Genomic DNA, 20,111 nt, shown 5'->3' with positions numbered 1-20,111 from the left:
TTAAATAGTTTTTGCAGAAAAATTCAAAAGTTCCTCCAAAATAATTCAATTTATTCTAATAACAACTCTGTATCAAATATAAACCACAAAACACCTAGAAGTAATAAAATTTGACTACATTTTCTCAAAGTAAGAGGTTAGATATGAAGTGGCCTATGCCACTACACATGAACCTTTGTCATTTTAGAGCTTTATCAATGAACTAGGTGAGGAATCATGCATGTAAAGAACCCAAAAACTATGTAGAGTCAAACAAAAGTTTGGTTTAGAGCAACATAATAATATTGGGAAATAGAACAAATGCGTAGGCTTATGGCAAACAGCCTATTCTTGAGCAAAAACAAAGAAACTTTTTTGAAGATGGTGATAAACATTATGGGAAGCTGAACTGACTTAAACACTTGAAGATCTAAACATCATTGTGTACACTTAAAAATAACACCACAACAATTACAACAAAAAGCAAGCAAAGTAGTATCTATCAATTTAATAAACTGAAATAATGATATTTAAATGGTATTTCTCTTCCATAATCATTAAAGATTATCACTATATAATGCACACTTAAGAAGCATTACATAGCATACAAGGGCAGTATGGATCATCAGCTTTTGTAGTCCTGCATCACTACCCTAAAGAGTCATTGTTTTTCCTACATGTCCTGGAAGGCACAATGGCCTCAAAACTCAACACACATACAAAACATAATTGTGGGATACTGCAGTGCAAACACCCAAGCTGCATGCCCAGTCTGCAATAGTCTAGACCTCAGCAGCATAGACAAAAGCCCATTTCCACACGACTTGGCCTGGGGGCCAGTGATGCCTCTCTAGAAATAATGTATTAAGCACTAAAAAACACCAGTGAGGTTAGTCCCAGAAGAACAGTTTGGAGCTCTCTGAACTGATCCACATGAGGGATCTTCTTCTGATATGAAAGTGGCATAGCATGTACAAGGTCAGCCAAACCACCCTATCAGATACCACTGCAAAAACTGAACAGAAGTTTCAGTGCCCCACAGAAAGAGGTAATATAGTAACAGTACAGGTCTTTTTCTCATACTATTTATAATGCAGGTAACAGAGAAAATATTGCAATTATAATGTAAACCAGCTTTACAATGTGTCCTAAAGGTACATGGAGAAAAGCTAACAGGACACAGATAATTTATTGAAAAAGAACAATACATTTAGAGATTGTCACCGAACACTATGCATGGCTCGTTTTCCATCAGTGAGAGTTCAAACTGATTTTTTTTTTCCTCCTTAGAGAAACAACTTTGAATAGATTCCTTTATAAGATTACCTGTTGCAAAACAATAGGAATCCACTTCTCCTTGCCTTCTTCAGCTACTTCCAAAGTGTATTTGCTTCTATTTGAGATCATAAAAAATGGAGTGAAAGTTACAATTCTAGTAATATTAAAACTGCTGTTGTTTATGGTGACACCGACCTGTGAATAGAAAGACATTGTTACAAGAACGCTGTTCTTTTCTTAGCTCATTTAAAAATGAATTTGAAAGAAAAACTTAACTCACTTGATATTCCTTTTTATGACTCTTGCATTTCACAGAACCATGACTTCCAACAGTGTCCAGTGAAAACTGATCAGAGAGTTCACTGTCAGTTACCATAAGTTGCACCTATGAAGAAGCACCCTGAATTAATTTTCTATTTACAAGTCACTGACAACATTTAAAATCATATATAAAATACGCATATATATAATCTTAGATATGTGCATACTGGAAATACTGGTGTTTCTATTAAAAAAAGTCATGACATAACAAATGCCAGTGTCATCTCATGAAGACATTTTCTACCACCCTTAGTTATAAGTGATGTGGATGGAATAAGCATTGTAAATGTAAGATACTCCAGAGGATCCAGCCACGTATGGATCCTTTCCAAAGCTTATCACAATTAAAATCTCAAAAACAAATCAACAGTCTTGTAATCTCTCATATCATTCATCCGTCAGTAATATTCAACGTTAAAAAACACACAGCAGACTCAAATAGCAAACTGCATCTTAACCCTAGTTTACTACCAACTCAAACCCAATCTACCAGCACCACTGCAAACATTCATTTTTCAAGTAGCATTCATTTTTCAAGTACCACAGCTTCACATTTCTAACACAATTTCTACATCTTATTTAGAGTAAGGACCTTTATTCATACAGTTTAAATGAAATAAAGAAAATTCTTTTATTTTGGAAACACTTCTCAGTGAATTTTATTCACTCCAAAGATGACACACTCTTTCATAACAATAGCTTTGATAATGTAAGTTTCTCAACTCAAGCAGATCTGGCAACACACTTATTTAAAATATTCTGTCTTTAGACATACATATCACAGGTTTCATGCCCTTCACAGAGTACAGCATAGTGTAGGTAACTTTCAAAGTGTAAAAATGTTTTCATACAACAACATAGGGGAGTACAGGTTTTACAAAAATTAGTACCTTGTTATTTTGGAGGAAGTTTTTGGGCTGGAAAGAAAAAAGTAGCGGCTTTTTGTAATCTGGAGGATGCTTGCGGTGAATACCATCAGCTTTGTATTGCAGCATTCGACCAGTTTTATTTACCATCCAGTACGGACTGTGAATTGCTATAACCATCTGCCCAGTTGTGTAGGTCACATGGACAGCAATATCCAGTTCAGTCTTATCCAACTCCGTGATGCAGTAAAACGTCGTGAAGCTGATATCTGCTAAATTGCTTTTTATATGGTACTCACTTTTCCAGTTCTGATCAAGATAATTAAGCAACTGTAAATCTAGTTTTGTTTGATCCAAGACTGCATTATGAATTTGGGCTGAACATCCTTCTTGTAGAGTGTCATATTTGTTCCCATTTCCCTTTAAAAAAAAAAAGACACAGTGTACATTTACGTGAGTCATACTCAAAATTCATACCAACATTTATTTTATAGCTAGCTTTGAAAATTAAGATGCAAGTTAAGGCAAAATTTCAAAATGCTTATTATGCTATTTAACTATGTTACATTCTTAAATGTCTACCTTAATATTTTTTTTCCTGTAAAATGTTGTATCCATGGTCATCAATATTTAACACCAAAAAAAAAATCTGTCACTAAATTTAAATACATAAATATACTTAAATGACAGATTTCCTCCACTTAGTATTTCTTTCACTAAATTTAAATTTCTAAGAGACATACAGAAGAGAACCTCCATAGATTTGGTAGAAGCTCTAGTAGTTATAAAATTTTGTCACAAATACGCAATTAAATTCTACTATTCGAGTCCAAATACTAATATTTGCGCTAAATATTAAGACAATCTGAAAAAAAAAGTTTCAGTGTCTCCCGTCTATCTTTCTACTATCCCAAGTCTACATCAGTAAGTAGCGGGACACAACCATAGCAGATCCACAGAATGAAACATAGTGCTGAGGATGAACGTCCATACTGTGCATGTTTTAGGTGTTTTACTTGAGACTGGCTCTCATCTGCCCCGGAATGAGTGCCTATTAATAGTCAAAAGTGCATGTCATCATTTAATTTCATTTGAAAAGAATATTAAGTCTAGCACTAGGCTGCAATTCAAGCCAAAACTTGGCAAAAAGGCATGCATGTGAGAGTTCATTAAAAGCATCCTACTGCTAAAAGTCAGTGACAGTGACAGCACATAAAATGCTACTGTAGGCTGACCCATGTATGTCACTTCAAGCAGTCATAATTCACAGGAAAAACTATACTGTTTAATTCAATATTCAACTATACTGCTTAATTTAATTAAGTGTAGCTTGAGCAAAGTGACTCTCTCACAAGGCTAAACTTGTACAATGTAAGTTTTACTTTGTATATGTATCTTAAGTATGACTTATTACTAAGCATTAATACCACCATTTTTCACATTCAGGTACTGTTCCATTTCTATAGATACAGACTTTCCCTTGCAAGACCTGTAAACTTGCTTGACAAATACCCTAACAGAAGCCCCCTCTTTTAATATCCATTTATAAACATATGTCAACAAGCTGGTCAGCTTTCATACCATAGGGTAGAACATCACAAAAAATTTAAACATTAAAGAATTACCTCTACAGAATAAGTTATTTCATAAGGAAGAAGATTGCGGAGAAGAACAGAAGGCCATAAATGGACAACATATGGAAAATCCCACTGATCTTCCACACATAATGAAGATGTCAACATGTCTTTTACAGGAACAATATTGATGATAAGTGAATGGTTAGTTGACCTCACAGACTGGCATTTCCTTTGTAATAAACTGTCAACGTTTTTCATAATTTCATCAAATGTAATTCCTTCACACAGATCATATTCTCCATCCACTCCATTTTCATTGGCTAGTGGTTGCAAACTCAATATGGATCTGTAAATGAAAATATTTTTTAAACACTCAATAGGAGATTGAATTTTTCAATTATGAGAAACTACTATGCAACACTTACGTTCTAGTATTATTTGGAATTTTGAAGATTTCTGACAGCAATTCATTGCCTGCCTTTACCTTGCTTAAAGGAGGAAGGAAAAGGTGGTCTGGATCCCAAAAGTTCATGGAATTGTACCAATTGAGGTTTTTTGTTCCATACCTCCACATACTTCCCTTGCAAAGATGGCACTGCTTGGAGATTCTTATGAAAAGGCTACTGAATTCCCCTACAAGTGCTGCTATATTCCTGTTCCAGGCAAAAAGCCTGGATGAAGCCTTCTTAACTGCAGCTACAGGAGGCATTGAGCTTGCAGGATCTCGTCCTGCTGGGGGCTCAACCACTCCAACATCTGCTGGAAAAGTAGCATGGTGAGCTGGAGGCAATCCAAGAGACTCCTGGACTGCATGGAGGCTAACTTCCTATGTCAGGTAACAGACAGCCCTACCAGGGGGATGCTGTATTGGACCTGTTGGTCACCAACAAAAGTGAGCGAACAGGTGACGTCAAGTTTGGAGGCAGCTTGGGCTGCAGTGATCATGCACTGGTGGAGTTTGCAGTCCTGAGGGACACGGGGCACGCAAAGAGTAAAGTCAGGACCCTGAACTATAAGAAAGCAAAATTCCAGCTCTTCAGGGAGTTAGTGAATAGGAACCCCTGGGAAACTGCCCTCAGGGACAAGGGAGCAGAATAGCGCTAGTGGATCTTCAAGGATGCTTTCCATAGAGGGCAAGAGCTCTCGATCCCCAAGTGTAAGAAATCAGGTAAGTGAGGCAAGAGACTGGCATCGCTGAGTGGAGACCTCCTGGACATACTAAAGGGCAAGCAGGAAATGCATAGACAGCGGAAGCAGGGACACGTATCCTGGGATAAGTATAGGGACATTGCCCGGTTGTATAGGGATGGGGTCAGGAAGGCCAAGGCGCAGCTGGAGCTGAACTTGGCAAGGGATGCAAAGAATACTACAGAGGTCTTCTACAGGTATGTCAGCCAGAAAAGTAAGGTCAAAGAAAGCACACCCCCACCCGATGAGCAAGCCTGACAGACTGGTAACAATGGACAAGGAGAAGGCTGAGGCACTCAGTGACTTCTTTGCCTCAGTCTTCAACGGCAATCTCTCTTCCCACATCTTTCTAGGGGACAGACTGCAAGACAGCAACCGGAGGAGCAAAGTCCCTCCCCCTATAAGAGAAGATCTGACCATACACAAATCTATGGGACCCGAGGAGATGCATCCCAGAGTCCTGAGAGAACTGGCTGATATAGTTGCCAAGCCACTCTCCATGATATTTGAAAAGTCATGGCAGTGAGGTGAAGTCCCCCATGACTGGAAAGTGGGAAACATTGCACCCATTTTTAAAAAGGGTAGCAAGGAGGACCCTGGGAACTACCGACCCATCAGGCTCATCTCTTGTGCCTGGGAAGATCATGGAACAGACCTCCTAGAAGCTATGCCAAGGCATATGGAGGGCATGGAGGTGTTAGAGACAGCCAGCATGGCTTCACCAAGGACAAGCCCTGCCTCACCAAACTAGTGGCCTTCTATGAAGGCCACTTCTATCAACTCAGTGGACAAGACAAGAGCTACCAAAGTTGTCTATCTAGACATCTGAAAGGCCTTTGCCACGGTCCCCCACAACATCCTTCTCTTTAAATTGGACAGATACAGATTTGATGGGTGGACTGTTCAGTGGATGAGGAACTGGTTGGATGGTCGCATCCAGAGGGTAGTGTCAATGGCTCAATGTCCAGATGGTGACCAGTGACGAGTAGTGTCCTTCAAGGGTCCATGTTGGGACCAGTACTCTTTAATATCTTCATCAATGACATAGCAGGATCAAGTGCAGACTCAGCCAGTTTGCAGGCAACACCAAGCTGAGTGGTGCAGTTGACATGCCTGAGGGACAGGATGCCATCCAGAGGGACCTGGACAAGCTCAAGGAATAGGCCCCTGTGAACATCATGAGGTTCAACAAGGCCAAATGCAGGGTCCTACAACTAGGTCAGGGCAATCCCCGATATCAATACAGGCTGAGGGATGAAGGGATTGAGAGCAGCCCTGCCAAGGACTGGGGTGTACTGGTGGATAAAAAGCTGGACATGAGCTGGCAATGGCCAGAAGGCCAACTGTATCCTAGGCTGCATCCAAAGAAGTATGGCCAGTAGGTCAAGGAAGGGGATTCTGCCCCTCTACCCAGCTCTCATCAAGATCTCACCTGCAGTACTGCATCCAGCTCTGGAGCCCTCAACACAGGAAAGACATGGACCTCTTGGAGAGGGCCCAGAGGAGGGCCACCAAAATCGTTAGAGGGATGGAACACGTCCTATGAGGACAGGCTGGGACATTGGGATTATTCAGCCTGGAGAAGGCTCTGGGGAGACTTTATTGCAGTCTTTCAGTACTTAAAGGAGGTTTCTAAGAAAGATGGGGACAGACTTTTTAACAGGGCCTGTTGCAATAGGACAAGGAGTAACATTTTTAATGAAAAGAGGGTAGATTTAGATTGGACAGAGAGAAGAAATTTTTCACAATGAGGGTGGTGAAACAGTGGCACAGGTTGCTCAGAGAGGTGGTTGATGCACCATCCCTGCAAACATTGAAGGTGAGGTTGGACAGGGCTCTGAGCAACCTGATCTAGTGGAAGATGTGCCTGCTCGTTGCAAGGGGGTTGGACTAGATGACCTTTAAAGGTGTCTTCCAACCCAAACTATTCTATGATTCTATGATTCTACCATCATTTCACTTCTATGACAGACCTGCAGAAAGCGCCCTTCCTTCCAGTCACATAAAGCATCAAGTTTATGGATTATTTACACACATGGCTCTTGTAAGGCAACTGCTTTAATCCAATCAGCTCTCCTTGACTGAAGTTTTTGGTTAGTAAATATTTCCTGGCTGCCTATTGGAACTCACCCGTGTATCTGTGCAGTGAGTCAGAATGTCACTAAACCTTATTTAATAAAGATACAGATAGTTGGAAGTATTAATGAACTTAGATTATCTACAGTAAAGTGTAACTTTTTAAATGGAAAAAATGCACAGCTGCCATCTTAAAAAAATGGGGAAAGTGTTTGGGGGAAAACAGAAAGAAAAAGTCCCTGTAATCATAAAAACAATCAAAGCAACCTTATCTGCCTAAATGTTTGTGACAGATCAGCTAAATTGTACATACAAACTCATTGCAGTTTTAAGTGGGTATTAGCTTGAAGGTGGCAATAGCATAGTTACGCTGGATGCCAAGCCTTTCTAAAGCTGACAGGTCTTTTTCGACATCTGTGATAGACTTAAAGTGTATTAGCTTCAAGTTTTTACTTCAGAATCAGAAAAATCAGGAAGCTTTTAAAAAAAAAAAAAAGTTGTAATACATCATTAGACATCACTCCACTAAGAAAATAGTCTGTACTGTGTTGATAACAATCACTGTGTTCCAGAAGCACCTGGGCTTGGATTCGTAAGGTAATCTACCTAATCTAAGTTGTTCAGCTAAATGGATTTCGAAAGACTTCCAATTCAAGAACTGAACAGTATTCTGTTTAACTAACACTAGACGCTCTAAGAAGATCCTACCTAATAATGATAGTACATTATTTATTACAGTATTAGGTAGCAAAGGGAAACTTTTTTTTTTTGCATAGTTGTATGGATACAATAATCAACAAGATATAAACATATTCCATGATAAAAAAAAATTCAGTACAGTACCTGTAAGAGGACAACGGTATGTTGAATTCATTTTCTGGTGAGGCAGTCCCCAAACATTTTCCTTCCTCAAAAATATTTAATGGGATTGAAAAATGATTCCTTATCTATGTGAAATAAAAATCCAGTGACATACCTTAGTTAAAACTAGAAAGAAAAAGTGTTTTAAGCCTAACAGAGCACAGAATGAGAACTCTCCCATTGTTCACCTTAGCCATTTACTATTCAAGGTCAGGTATTTCAAAAGAACTGTCTCCAATACCAGCAAATCTCCTTAAATTATTTGGTTGTGCAATTTAATGCTATATTTTAATTATGAAATTAATACATTAGCTGTAAAATTCTTTTCAAGATGAAACATAAAGCCCTGTAAAACCAAAAGACAAGTAAATCTGAACTATATAATAAGTTTCCAACTTTCCAAAGAACTTCCTCCTAAAAATAGATCAGATACAAGGGTGTGTGCGTCAAAATCCATATGGTAGAAAACACAAAGGATGTCAAATATTTATTCAGGGCTAAATCGTCAACACCCATTATAATTTGGGGGGTATATAGTTCTCTTGCCCTTTGCAAACATTATTTTTTCTAGTTCAGAGTTAATTTAATGGAATTATTAGCTGTGGAAAAAAAATTAAATTTAATATAGGGAATCAGTAAATCTGGTTATTAACCAAGTCATAAACCACTCTAGGCTAAAGCAGCCAGTGAAATGTAACAGGAACACTATCATTATAGAACACTAATATCTGGACCATCCCCGTACTTGTAAACTATATAATGTCTATTAAAAATACTATTCAATCAATAAAGATATATGCTCAAAGGGCTCACTCTTTTTAGCTGACTTTGTACTAAATTTGAAATTAGGACAGCAATGCTACAGGACAAAGAAAAAGAAATAATCCAGCAGAAGGTTAACCTTATGGAACCAAGGTAATGTTAAGAGATGTTTGATCACTTCACACAAAGCAAAGAGTTCAACAAGACTGAAATCAGAACTAGTATTAGGATGAATTATCCTGATCTAAAATCTGGTCCATTTCCACCCCCACTCCACCCCCTGTCTTTGTTACTTTGAAAAAACTTTTTATTCTTGAAAATGTCTTCTTAACTACCTTATAATACACAAGAGCAAAGTTATATGAATTGTTCAGATAAATTTTTAAAATGTTCTTTTAAATGTTTAGTTAAAGACTACGGGAACATATTAATTCATGAAAAAATACAATAATAATGAAATCATAATGTATGGAAATACAATAACCTGAATAGGAGAACGTATAGTTATCATCTTGCTTCCTTCAACAGTATCAATTTGGCATACAATGGACCTTTCAACACCAGATTCCTCATGTCTCACTCTGTAAATACATCGACCCACTTTTGTCAAAGGAATCTTTTCCACAGTGGAATGATGATGTGGACCTAGAATTTACAAAATGAGAAATGGAAGACTCAAAAGGAGCATAAAGACACATTTGAAAGACAGAAAAGTGCATTCAACAGAATTTTCTGTATTGTCCAATCTATTTAAAAAAAAAAAAAAAAGGAGATGAAAAAGTTCAACCATGATTTTTAAAATGCCAATTCTGCAGTGTTACTAAAGAAACAGCAAAAATTCTTTTTTCACCACAGGAAAAAGAGTAAAGGAGTCCATCACTCAAATATTTAAGTGGGTTTTGCACCACTGCAAATAAAATTAGTGCCTGAAGAGAAATGTTTACAATGTGTAATGGCTTATAACAAGGTATAGCTCATACATATTGCAAAAATAATTCAATTAATAGATCTTATGTTCAAGACCAATTTGAAAAAACATTTTGAAAAACTGTCAATTGTTAAAATAAATCAACTTAAACTGTTAACACATAAACTATTAAAAATAGCTAAATTTTATCTTTAACTGTGTTTTGTTTTAAATTATTTAAAACAATTTTTTCTTAAAACACCTCCCTTAAGAGTAACTTCTCCTATGAACACATATATATACAGGCCTCAGAATTCTAAAAAAAAAAAATTGGGGTAGCTGAATTCTACGTTAACATGTGAATGCAAAAAAAAAATTTGATTGCAGTAAAATTATGAAAATAAGGTTAGCTACCTAAATCATTTATCAACATAGAAAATCTATGCTACAAAAATGAACCACCATGATACATGTGACTTTTAGCTGCAAAGACTAAATCAGGATTTCAAATACCACCATGCATCTGGAATCCAAAGAAACACTCCTTTCATGTTACATAGTCCCCCAACACTTACTGACCTGTACAAGATGCAGTATTATGCATCATGCAGTATTCACAAAACCAGAAGATGTATGAACTTTGGAACTTACAGATCTGAATGTAAAATCTCTTGCTACTCAGAGTTGTCATTGCTGTGAACTGGTCACTCTCATTTTTAGTTCTGACAAATTCCATATTTAAACTCTCTCCATCTCTTAAATGAAATATTTTTGCTCCAAATTCAACATTAAGGACACTAAAAGAATCACTAGGCGAGACAGTGATGGGAAGTCCTAAAGAATTTATTACTACAAATGGAGCTCGGTCTTTTTTGAAGATGTCTGAAGTTTGATTAGCTGCTTCAGCAAATGCCTAGAAAGCAAAGTATAGATACAAAACACAAATATATTGAGTAAGACTTCATCAAGGCAATCTTTGCCAACATTCATTTAACAATTCTGACAGTGAATTGTTAAATTCACTGTTAAATTAGCGCAGTGAGCTAATCTTTCTTACCGTGCCCAAGTTACTTAACATTTGTAGCCCACATTTGGATAGTGTAATGTTCAGCTGGTCTTTTGAGGAAACATTTATTACTGTTTTATATTCTGGAACTTTGTAATTTTCTTCTTCTGCATCTGATTCAACCAATGCTTTTTTAGCCTTCTTCTTCATCTGAAAGGAGATTTTTAAAGAATTCTTATGTGACCACTCCTTCTGTAGAAGCAAGTTTCACCTCAAGACACTTGTATCTCTCCCTTTCCCACTTCTATGTCCTGCCATGGTTTGCCTTTTCTTTTTCATATTTTTATTCTCAAATAAAAACAAAAGAGGGAGAGAATAAAGAAGGCAAGAGGCAAAAGATGTATTTCAGAAGTCAATGAAATTCCAATAACAGTAGCTAAAATTATGATTATTCAAAAATAAAGAACACACACTTATATACTAACTACTAACATAGCCAGTAAATACTATGTGAAAACATTCTTCTTAACATATCTAATAACACTGTAAAAACCTATTATACATAATTGATTTCCTATTCTTAAAACAGTAACCCCAAATTTAGTCTTTATATGTTTGCAAACCAACCACTTATTTTGTATGTTTTCATTTGTTTGAAGGAAAAAAATAAAAATGACATGGAATACATTTTCCTGGCCTCCATTATTTCTGGAAATGATGTATTTTCAAACATTATATTTCAAATCTAGGCCAGAAGATACGAGGTTTGACTCATTATCTTCTACCTTTCTCCTGCATTAGCTCTTAACATCTTTCTGGAAAATTCTTAGGAATTTCTTAATTGCAATATCTCAGTCTGCAATCTTCACCCTTCTGAGGACATTACTGTAGAAAGTTGTTTGATAATAACAGTCCCAGGAAAGGGGCAGCTTTTCCATTCTGAGCAATGTCTCAGACTAAAAATACTTGAAAGGTCTTGAAAACAATCAGAAAACAATTGTTTGCAAAAATGCAATAAAACAGTTAAGCCAGAAGGAAGAAAAAAACAAAAGTATCTCTCTTCCTTAGATAAATGCTTATCTACTTTGAGACCAGAATCTAGACTATTTCCTTATGAAAGATGAAACTGAAGTGGCAAGAGCACTATTCCCACAGCACACTTTGTGCTAGCCAATAACAGGTATCAGTTTTTCCAATACATTTCTGCTACAGATACTACTGTGGAATGAGTGGCCTTCTATCTTTCCAAAGTCACTGAAAGCATCATTAGCATATGACCTAACTATACAGAAACTGATATAAAGCCATAAGAATTATCTAGTGCAACCAGAGTCAAATCTTCTTGCCACCTGAAAGACAATATTATTTAAAAGATCTGTGAGTGTGGATCTTCACTTGTGCAAGAGCTGGTTTCATTCACTAATGGGGAAAAAAAAGTCTCAGTACTAACAAGAAGGAACAAAATTGTTAAATTAATCTCAGCAACGAAAGGTGCACACCATTTGCTTTTTCTAAGGTATTGAAATGGAAGATTTGAATTGTGCTTTGGAAAATATACCTTGATTTCAAGAACCCATGGTTTGAATAAATCAGTCTTCTCAACTTCTAGTGGTTCAAGCAAAGGTTCCCACACTCCAAACATCTCGTTAAAATAGTGTACCTATTGAAATACAGAAGTCAATTTGGAAATTACATACAACCATTAAATCAATGAAAGATCTATAGATTTTAAAAGACCTAAAAGTCTGATTTACAAAATTATTTATTACTTTGGTAACGTAAAAGATTTATAATCAGATTGTACTTTCCGCTCCCACCATAAGATGAAGCAAATGCATTAGAAAAATAAATGAGGCAGCTAAGTCTCTACTGCAAAGACCCACTTCCAAATAACAGGTATAAGGTCTGTCCCTTAACATATAATTTTGTCTTAAACTGTAGGCACTGGAAGTCTAAAGCACTACAAATAAGGAAGAATCTACCTACTGAATTTTATGTCACTATTTTTGAAACATGAGACAGTTTGTACAACACCAGTACCACATAGTATTTTATAGAAATGACACATGAGTATAGCCTACTGTAATCTTAAATTAAGATTGTTAAAGAGTTTTAGCCAGTCACTACTCCAAAATTTAATATTGGTGCAACCGGACTTTGGGAACTTGTGTAGAGTGTAAATGTGAGATTGCATAACACAAATTACTGCCATTAATACACTACACCTAACGCATTAGATTTTCATTTTAACTACCTTAACACCTCATTCCCACCCTGTTCTCACAACATGTATCTGCAGGAGTTTAATAAAATATATGGATTATTTTTCTTTCATTGTCTAAATAACATAACGGGTTTAATATCTTAAGAAAACTTTTCTTTCTTGTGTAGGATTCCTCACCTCTAGCTCAAGATGAGAACGTAGGTTGATTAGTGTACTCCAGTTTTTGACTTCTCCAAGAAATGAGGACTTGGCTAAAAGCATCGGTACAGTTCGGTGCCCAACCCCAGCTTCAAGTGTTAGAAAAACAGATTCTATATTAATTTTCAATGACTCTCCTGTGGGAACCAGTTCAGCAGTTGGGTTTGTATCTTCATTTTCGTTCAAGTCTTCAAGAAACCACATTTTTAGATTTTTTATATCTTTCTTATTCCACAAGTCTGGAGGAATTTGACTAATCTCTTCTTCTGTTGTTTCTGCAGTTTGATAAAGGGCTGATGTGATAGTAATTACTGTGTTTATGATGATTGGTGAAACCTACAAATAAGAAGTTGGAATAATTGGAAATGAGAAGCTAGTACAGGAAACTGTCAGCTTCTTTCAGACACAAAATTGTAATGAATATGTTATGCTAACAAAACACTTCCATTCTCTACAGGACTCTTATCTTTGAAAACTCATTCCTCTCCATAAGGTACAGTTCAAGTGGTTCAGATTTTCAACTGTTGTCTTTCTTCCAGATGGGAGCTTTCTAAACTACCTCATCCAACACTCCATCTGAACACTTCAAATCCCATTTCTGCACATCAGGCCATTTTATAAAACACAGATTCCAAAACCAAAGCATTGTGACATGATTGCTAGTTTTCAGTTTTGTTTGTTGTCACATGCTAAACAGATAGATGACATGATGAAGAACAGAAACAATTCCCCATTTCAGTCATTCCTGATTTTTTTTTTTTTTTTTTTTTAAGAAACATATCCTGCAAGCAACTTTAAAGACTTCTGAGCAGGAAGAAGTAGAGAATTAAAAACACAATGAAAGTCTACCTACTTTTATTGTTAGAGATTTAACCGTTAGATCAGCTGTCTGTGGATTAGTACCCGACTGTTTCATTTCAAAGAAGAAGTCACAAGGCTGTAATACCTATACAAAAGAGTAAAAACACGTTAAATACAGGAAAAAAATCCTTTAAAAATCATATGCTTTTAAATACTATACATCAAAAGTACCAAAAGGAAAACAGTTACCATTATTTGATTCTCCAAAATTAAGAGTAATCTGAATAATAACAACACACTAATAATGTGTTCAAACGTAAAGAAAAAAGTATCAGAAGCATCACCTCAAACACAATCATTAGATTCAAACGTCAGCTACAGTAAAATGCATTACACTTCAGTAACTCCATTCTTCAGGTAAAGTCTGCAGATGTCTTCAAATACACCACACCATCAAAAGTGTGACTTTTGAGGAGAACCAGACTTCTCAGTTAAGGACAGCACAGCAACAACAGTTACAGCCTTCTTGAATAAAAATACCACCGAATCAAAATCACTCAGTTACAGCTTTATTTTACGAACAGTCCCTGCGTACTCCCACTTGCCAAGGTTTATCATAACCACATCTAAGTTACACTAAAAACAAAATCATAGTGCTATGTGATTAATATTCACTCAGATGTAGTAAGACCCTACTAATACTGTATTGATAGGAAAACTTGCTCTCCAGTCCCTACCTGAGAAGATAAGTCTCTCAAAAACTGTAAATTTCAAACCACATTGATTTTGCAATCTTTCCCAACATCTCTGTCCATATGCTGGGGGCATAGAAACACCCTGAATCAGTTTTACCACACTCTTCCCATGTGAATTTGATCTAACAGAATTTTTTTCCCATATTATTATTTTATCCTCTGCAGCTCAAATTATTTTTTTTTCTTTTTCTGTATTACAGCCAGGAATGAAAAATAACGCTCTCTAGACCAAGGTACATGTGAAAAACGTACAGAAAGAACCTCATCACTTGTTCTACTCTAAATCCAGAAGCCAGTTTTCTGGGTATTCCCAGACACCTATTCATCAGGAGGATGATTTCATCCATCACTAGTGTCCCCCAAAGTTTAGGCAATATAAAATCTTGACATCAATAGCAGTCTTCAGAAATCTTGTAATCTTCATACCAATCATACATTTTCTTTCTTGACTAAAGGAGGCCATGGAATGTCATCTGAATCTCTATTTCTCTGATTATTTTCCTAAACTGAAATGGTATTGTTTACAGAAAGCCTGGGTCCAGAGATTTGCTTAGATACATGTTTTCAAAAGAGGCAGTTATGCTGCTACCTGGAGAGAATGTTGCCTTTTTTGTCCTTTGATACTCTCTTAAGAGCTTTATGAAACTTTTAAAGAAGGTACTGTTTTAAGCATTAAAACTAATGTCCCCTGAAGTGTTTTTCCTCTTTATAGCACAAGCATCTTGTCAAATACAGGTCTTTTTCTCTGTTTCTATGGTCTTAAGATAAAAGATTCTGGCAGAAGATATTCCAGTAAGAGTGAAAGCCTGATGTGAAGCCTTCTAATTGCTTTCTACAAAGCTAGCCACATTTGTGCCACATTAGCCAGTTACGGAAATGGAAGTCAAGCAACTTTGCATTGTGTTGTGGCTATCCGTGCAAGTGCATCACTTTCTCAATGACTGAATTGTCAATAGATTAATGCAGTCAAAGACTGTGTCTAACCAAGAGGTAAACTATGAAAGTATCTGATAACGAGATGAAGTGGAAGTACCAGTCCTTTGTGCTTACAGCTTTGGTCTTTCCTATGTAGCTCTATAAAGTAAACAGGCATTAATGCAAAGCTGAAAAGTTTCATTCTTCATAACTCACCTGTGGTCTGAAGACACAGATAACAGTTGGATATATCGTCAAATTGAATTTTTTCTCTGATACAACAATATAATTACAGAGTTAACTGAGGTAAAGTTTGCTGTAGAGGCAGAAAAGCTGTAATAAGCTCCAGGAGTCAACGTATTCCCACCTGGCCAATAACTAACGAGTCTTATTCTGTTGCCAAAATGTAAGCAGGCAGATTTAATAAGGGATCTATGGATCTTAACACAAAGGAATTTATGCACAGCATACCATAAGCAATCTATTTCATACTACCTACTTCCCATTCTGTCTGTGGCCATTTGTTATCCATTTACAGCTATTTAATGCAGTTTCAGACTGAAAGTATTCCAAGTACTACACTGCGTTTGAAATAGTGTACACTCATAAAATACTATTTATTTGGCTTCCATGGGATATAAGAGATTATTAACATTTTACTCTTAATTTTAGCTTGTCACACAAACCAAACTGCAAAGCCACAGATCGAGATGATGCTTTTGGCATAATCATAAAAAACAGATGAAAGAAATCAACAAAATAAGTTAGACACAAAATTTTACTCATATGTCTATAATATACATTCTAATGATGGAAGCATCAGAAGTAACTTGCAATCTAGTGGTGTAAGTTACACAGCACCTTTTAAATACAAACTGGATGTCTGAAAACTCACCGTAGTAATGTTCCCTTTCCTTTTGTCTGGAAGAAATGGGCATGCTTTCATTTGTATCTCTTTAACAGCAGCTGTCATGCTATACCTTTCAGGGCTATTTTTAATGAAGACCTCACACTGCGTTGTAACCACCAATGCAGGAGCATCACTTCTTGTTAAATCAGCCACAAACACAATCTCTGGATTTTTAACAATGATGTTCATTTCCATTGTAGATACAGGCTGCACAGGTGCTTCAAAAATATAAATTAAATTGGATGGGTTGTTCAAAAATGAAATTGTCATTATTTACATCTCTCATAACTTATAGAGAAGTTTTAAAGATTTAGTGATAAGATCTAGGATAACTGGTGTCAGAAAACCTGCAGATAGCTGCAACTGACTTATTTCTAGGCTCTTCATTGGAGATACAAAATCATTAAAGCTCTAATTACTTTCAGATTCAACAAAAGATTCCACAAAGCTTCTTCATCACAATGAAAAGGATTACAGTACCACCACTGACACTAGCAAATGTATCAGCTTCACTACATATCTACATCAGCCAGCTATAATAGGGTCTTACCAAAATGCTGGACACATTTTCTGCTCTCTGGAGCAGCAAAAAACATTTCTCAATAGGACCATAATGCAGCATTTACTAGTGCTTAATGTAACCATTTGCAGTGCAAAAATACTTTCATGTAAGACTTCTTAATTTGTTTAGATTTTGATCATCTACTAAATAATCACAGCAGGCCTAGCTGAGGTGGACACAACTAAGATATTTAAGGCACAGGAAAACAAAAACAAAAAAAGGGACTTGCTTTGTAGAACCTGATGTGAACTATCTGAGGCCTAGAAACATAAATAGCCCATTTCCTGCTCTGATGCCCTAATGGACTAATTTCTGACGTCAGGTAAAGATCCTGCACTAGAAAGAACAAATTGTGCACTCAAGCTAAAAGCCTGTTTCCTGATGTAGGGAGAAATGTGCATCAGTGGCCAAGTGAAATTACATTTCTGGAGAGCAATATCTGGCAGGCTGAAATCATGTTTAAGCATAATATAATATGCTCCATCATTCTTAGGAAGGATGAAAATTACGATGGTGGCAATCATCATTATAAACTTAGTTGAGACTGCAGAGATAGCCAAACACACCTAGAGAGCCAGCTGTAATTGCCCTTCTCCATTTTATTTTATTTTAGACATACATTTTTAGGTATTTCCTTTGTCTGGTAAGAGAAAGTTTCATTTGTAAATAAAGACCAAGGGACATGGACCAATTTCCATAATGCAAAAAAGAAACAGCAGAGGTTAAAAGAAGCTGTTCTATACACACAGACACAGGAAATAGCATAAAAAGAGTATTACAATTTTGAAAATAGTATTGAAATACCAAAATTAAACAGATATTTAAATATAAATCTTTAAATATTTCCAGTATGTACCTTGCTCCTTTAAAGGTAATGACTGTTTGAGATTTCTCTGCGCAGCAGCACTTTCTGCATTAGCCTTTAGGAATATATCTGCAACAGTAAGTAGAAACTCCATGCTTGCACAAAGGTATATCTCTTGAACAATCACATCAAGAACAGTGCCATCTCTCCCCTGCTTGTAACTTATATCCATCATAACTTTCTTTTCAAATCCATGTTTCATTTCCACCATCCTGAAAAACCATTAATGCAGTATTTAATGACACAATAAAAAAAACTGACAAATACTGAAAAACACTCAATATTTTCACTCCAGCTGCAACACATTAACAAGAGTGTTTTATTAATTAAAACATTAACAAGTTTGGTTTATTTCATATTCAAAGTTTATTTCTAGCATTTATATTGGTCTCTCATGGACAACATGTGGAACAAAAGGCAAGTAAGACACGTAAGTCTACAGTAACATGTACTTTAAGAACGACCTTCACCAAAATAATTGCAGTTTTAACAGAATACTAAAATGGAAACATTGGGAACTTGTCAAACTCCAATAAACAGTATTTTATGTCAAAACACAGACCTTGGGGTAGCCTTCTGGATTGACCGTCTTTTATCATCTAATGTACAGTTTGTCAGCTTGACTGAAGCATTCATTGAACCATCTGATAACATTTTGACAGCAGCTGACATCAAAACTAACTTAAACTCTGCAAGCTTCAAAAGGTCATCTCTCTGATCCAAATTTGTAACCTGTTTAAATCAAATGAAAATATGTTTGTAGGTTTGCTTACAGGTAATGGAAATAATACAAACGTGTGATACACAGACTTATTCTAACTGGTAAGACTTCTAAAAATATATTAAGTAAACACACTGGTAATTCAAAAGACAAGAAAAATTAATAACATACAGAGAAAACTGGGGGGGAAAAAAAAAAAAAAAATCAAAGCTTTACCCTTCTACCAGCTTGCTAAAGCAAGCTTATATTAGTGAGAGGGAGACAATGTTTAAAAGAAAGTAGAATTGTCATATGCAATTTTGGTTTCTTTGCTGTTTAAAAATACGTAGTATATGCAAAGACATCAAGTAAGAAATTAAGTTTTTTCTCTTATGACAACTTAGTGTTTAGCCAGATACTGGAAAATTGTTTGAAATCTAAAATAATAGACTACAAGTTTACAATAAAATATTACCAAACTCTTATTTAGAAATTTGCTGACAAGTTTTGTAAATTTCAACCAAGAAAAAAAAAATGCATTCATACTGTAATACAAATTTAAAATATCTGTCCACAATTTTATTTAAATATGTGTATGTGTCCACACATGTGTAACTAAAGAATAGGTTGCATGCCTTTGCATTTTTTTTCTTAACAAACTGTATTTTAAACTAAGGTAAGTTTTCAGCAAATTTTTAGTCAGATCACAGAAGATGCCACATATTATGTGCTACCATTGGTTATTCTCTTTCCTGTAATATCTGCCATGTGATTTAAATTGAAAATTTTATTTTATTTTTTGATTTAAAAGTTAAAACAGCTGTTTAGCATTTCCATCACGTTTGTTACTATTGCTAGAAATAATTTTCTCTGCTTATAAATTAAACTATTCCTGTTCAGAACTTCCAGAAGTCTAGGCAACCTTAAAGCTGTTTCTTTCTCTTTGTAACCAAAATTAATATTTACCTGTTTTGAATTTGGACTATACAATACTAAAGTCAGAGAGTCGAATCTGAAGTCCAATTTTAGTGTTGTTTTTATTTTCATAGGTGAATGCAATTCCACCACAGCTGATGTCACAACAGTTACACCTTTCAGAAATCAGAAAAACACTTAATATTAAAGAAAAGTACCTGACAGCAAACAAGGAAAAAAACAAGCAAAACCAACTATAAAGACAACAACTTCCCTTTCCTCTACATGTAAATCCATCCACACTTAGCTCTCTGTAATTACTTTTGGCAAAATCATGCAATGTTTGAGAAAAAATACTCCGCTTACACAGTCTACATGCAATTTTTACCATCTTCAAGACACAAATGCACAACTTCCCCTTAATACTATACAGTATCATATGCAA

General features: G+C 35.8%; 1 protein-coding gene across 1 annotated transcript in view; it reads right to left on the bottom strand.

Moving 5' to 3' along the window:
• The window catches only part of VPS13A (vacuolar protein sorting 13 homolog A), a gene marked incomplete at both ends in the record, with an annotated part of 117,164 nt that overhangs the window by 37,074 nt on the left and 59,979 nt on the right, over nucleotides 1–20,111 (bottom strand). The window contains 15 exons of the mRNA XM_082013506.1: nucleotides 1,306–1,452; nucleotides 1,538–1,642; nucleotides 2,469–2,864; nucleotides 4,070–4,367; nucleotides 8,129–8,232; nucleotides 9,393–9,553; nucleotides 10,467–10,728; nucleotides 10,873–11,031; nucleotides 12,380–12,481; nucleotides 13,223–13,579; nucleotides 14,097–14,189; nucleotides 16,610–16,842; nucleotides 18,043–18,263; nucleotides 18,614–18,783; nucleotides 19,718–19,842. Of these exons, the coding sequence (XP_081869632.1) occupies nucleotides 1,306–1,452; nucleotides 1,538–1,642; nucleotides 2,469–2,864; nucleotides 4,070–4,367; nucleotides 8,129–8,232; nucleotides 9,393–9,553; nucleotides 10,467–10,728; nucleotides 10,873–11,031; nucleotides 12,380–12,481; nucleotides 13,223–13,579; nucleotides 14,097–14,189; nucleotides 16,610–16,842; nucleotides 18,043–18,263; nucleotides 18,614–18,783; nucleotides 19,718–19,842 (2,933 nt within the window). The remainder of the gene's footprint in view (nucleotides 1–1,305; nucleotides 1,453–1,537; nucleotides 1,643–2,468; nucleotides 2,865–4,069; nucleotides 4,368–8,128; nucleotides 8,233–9,392; nucleotides 9,554–10,466; nucleotides 10,729–10,872; nucleotides 11,032–12,379; nucleotides 12,482–13,222; nucleotides 13,580–14,096; nucleotides 14,190–16,609; nucleotides 16,843–18,042; nucleotides 18,264–18,613; nucleotides 18,784–19,717; nucleotides 19,843–20,111) is intronic.

Source organism: Phaethon aethereus (genome assembly GCF_964289735.1).
Source record: "Phaethon aethereus genome assembly, chromosome: Z".
NCBI classification, from domain to species: domain Eukaryota; kingdom Metazoa; phylum Chordata; class Aves; order Phaethontiformes; family Phaethontidae; genus Phaethon; species Phaethon aethereus.
This window is presented reverse-complemented; position numbering and strand designations above follow the sequence as displayed.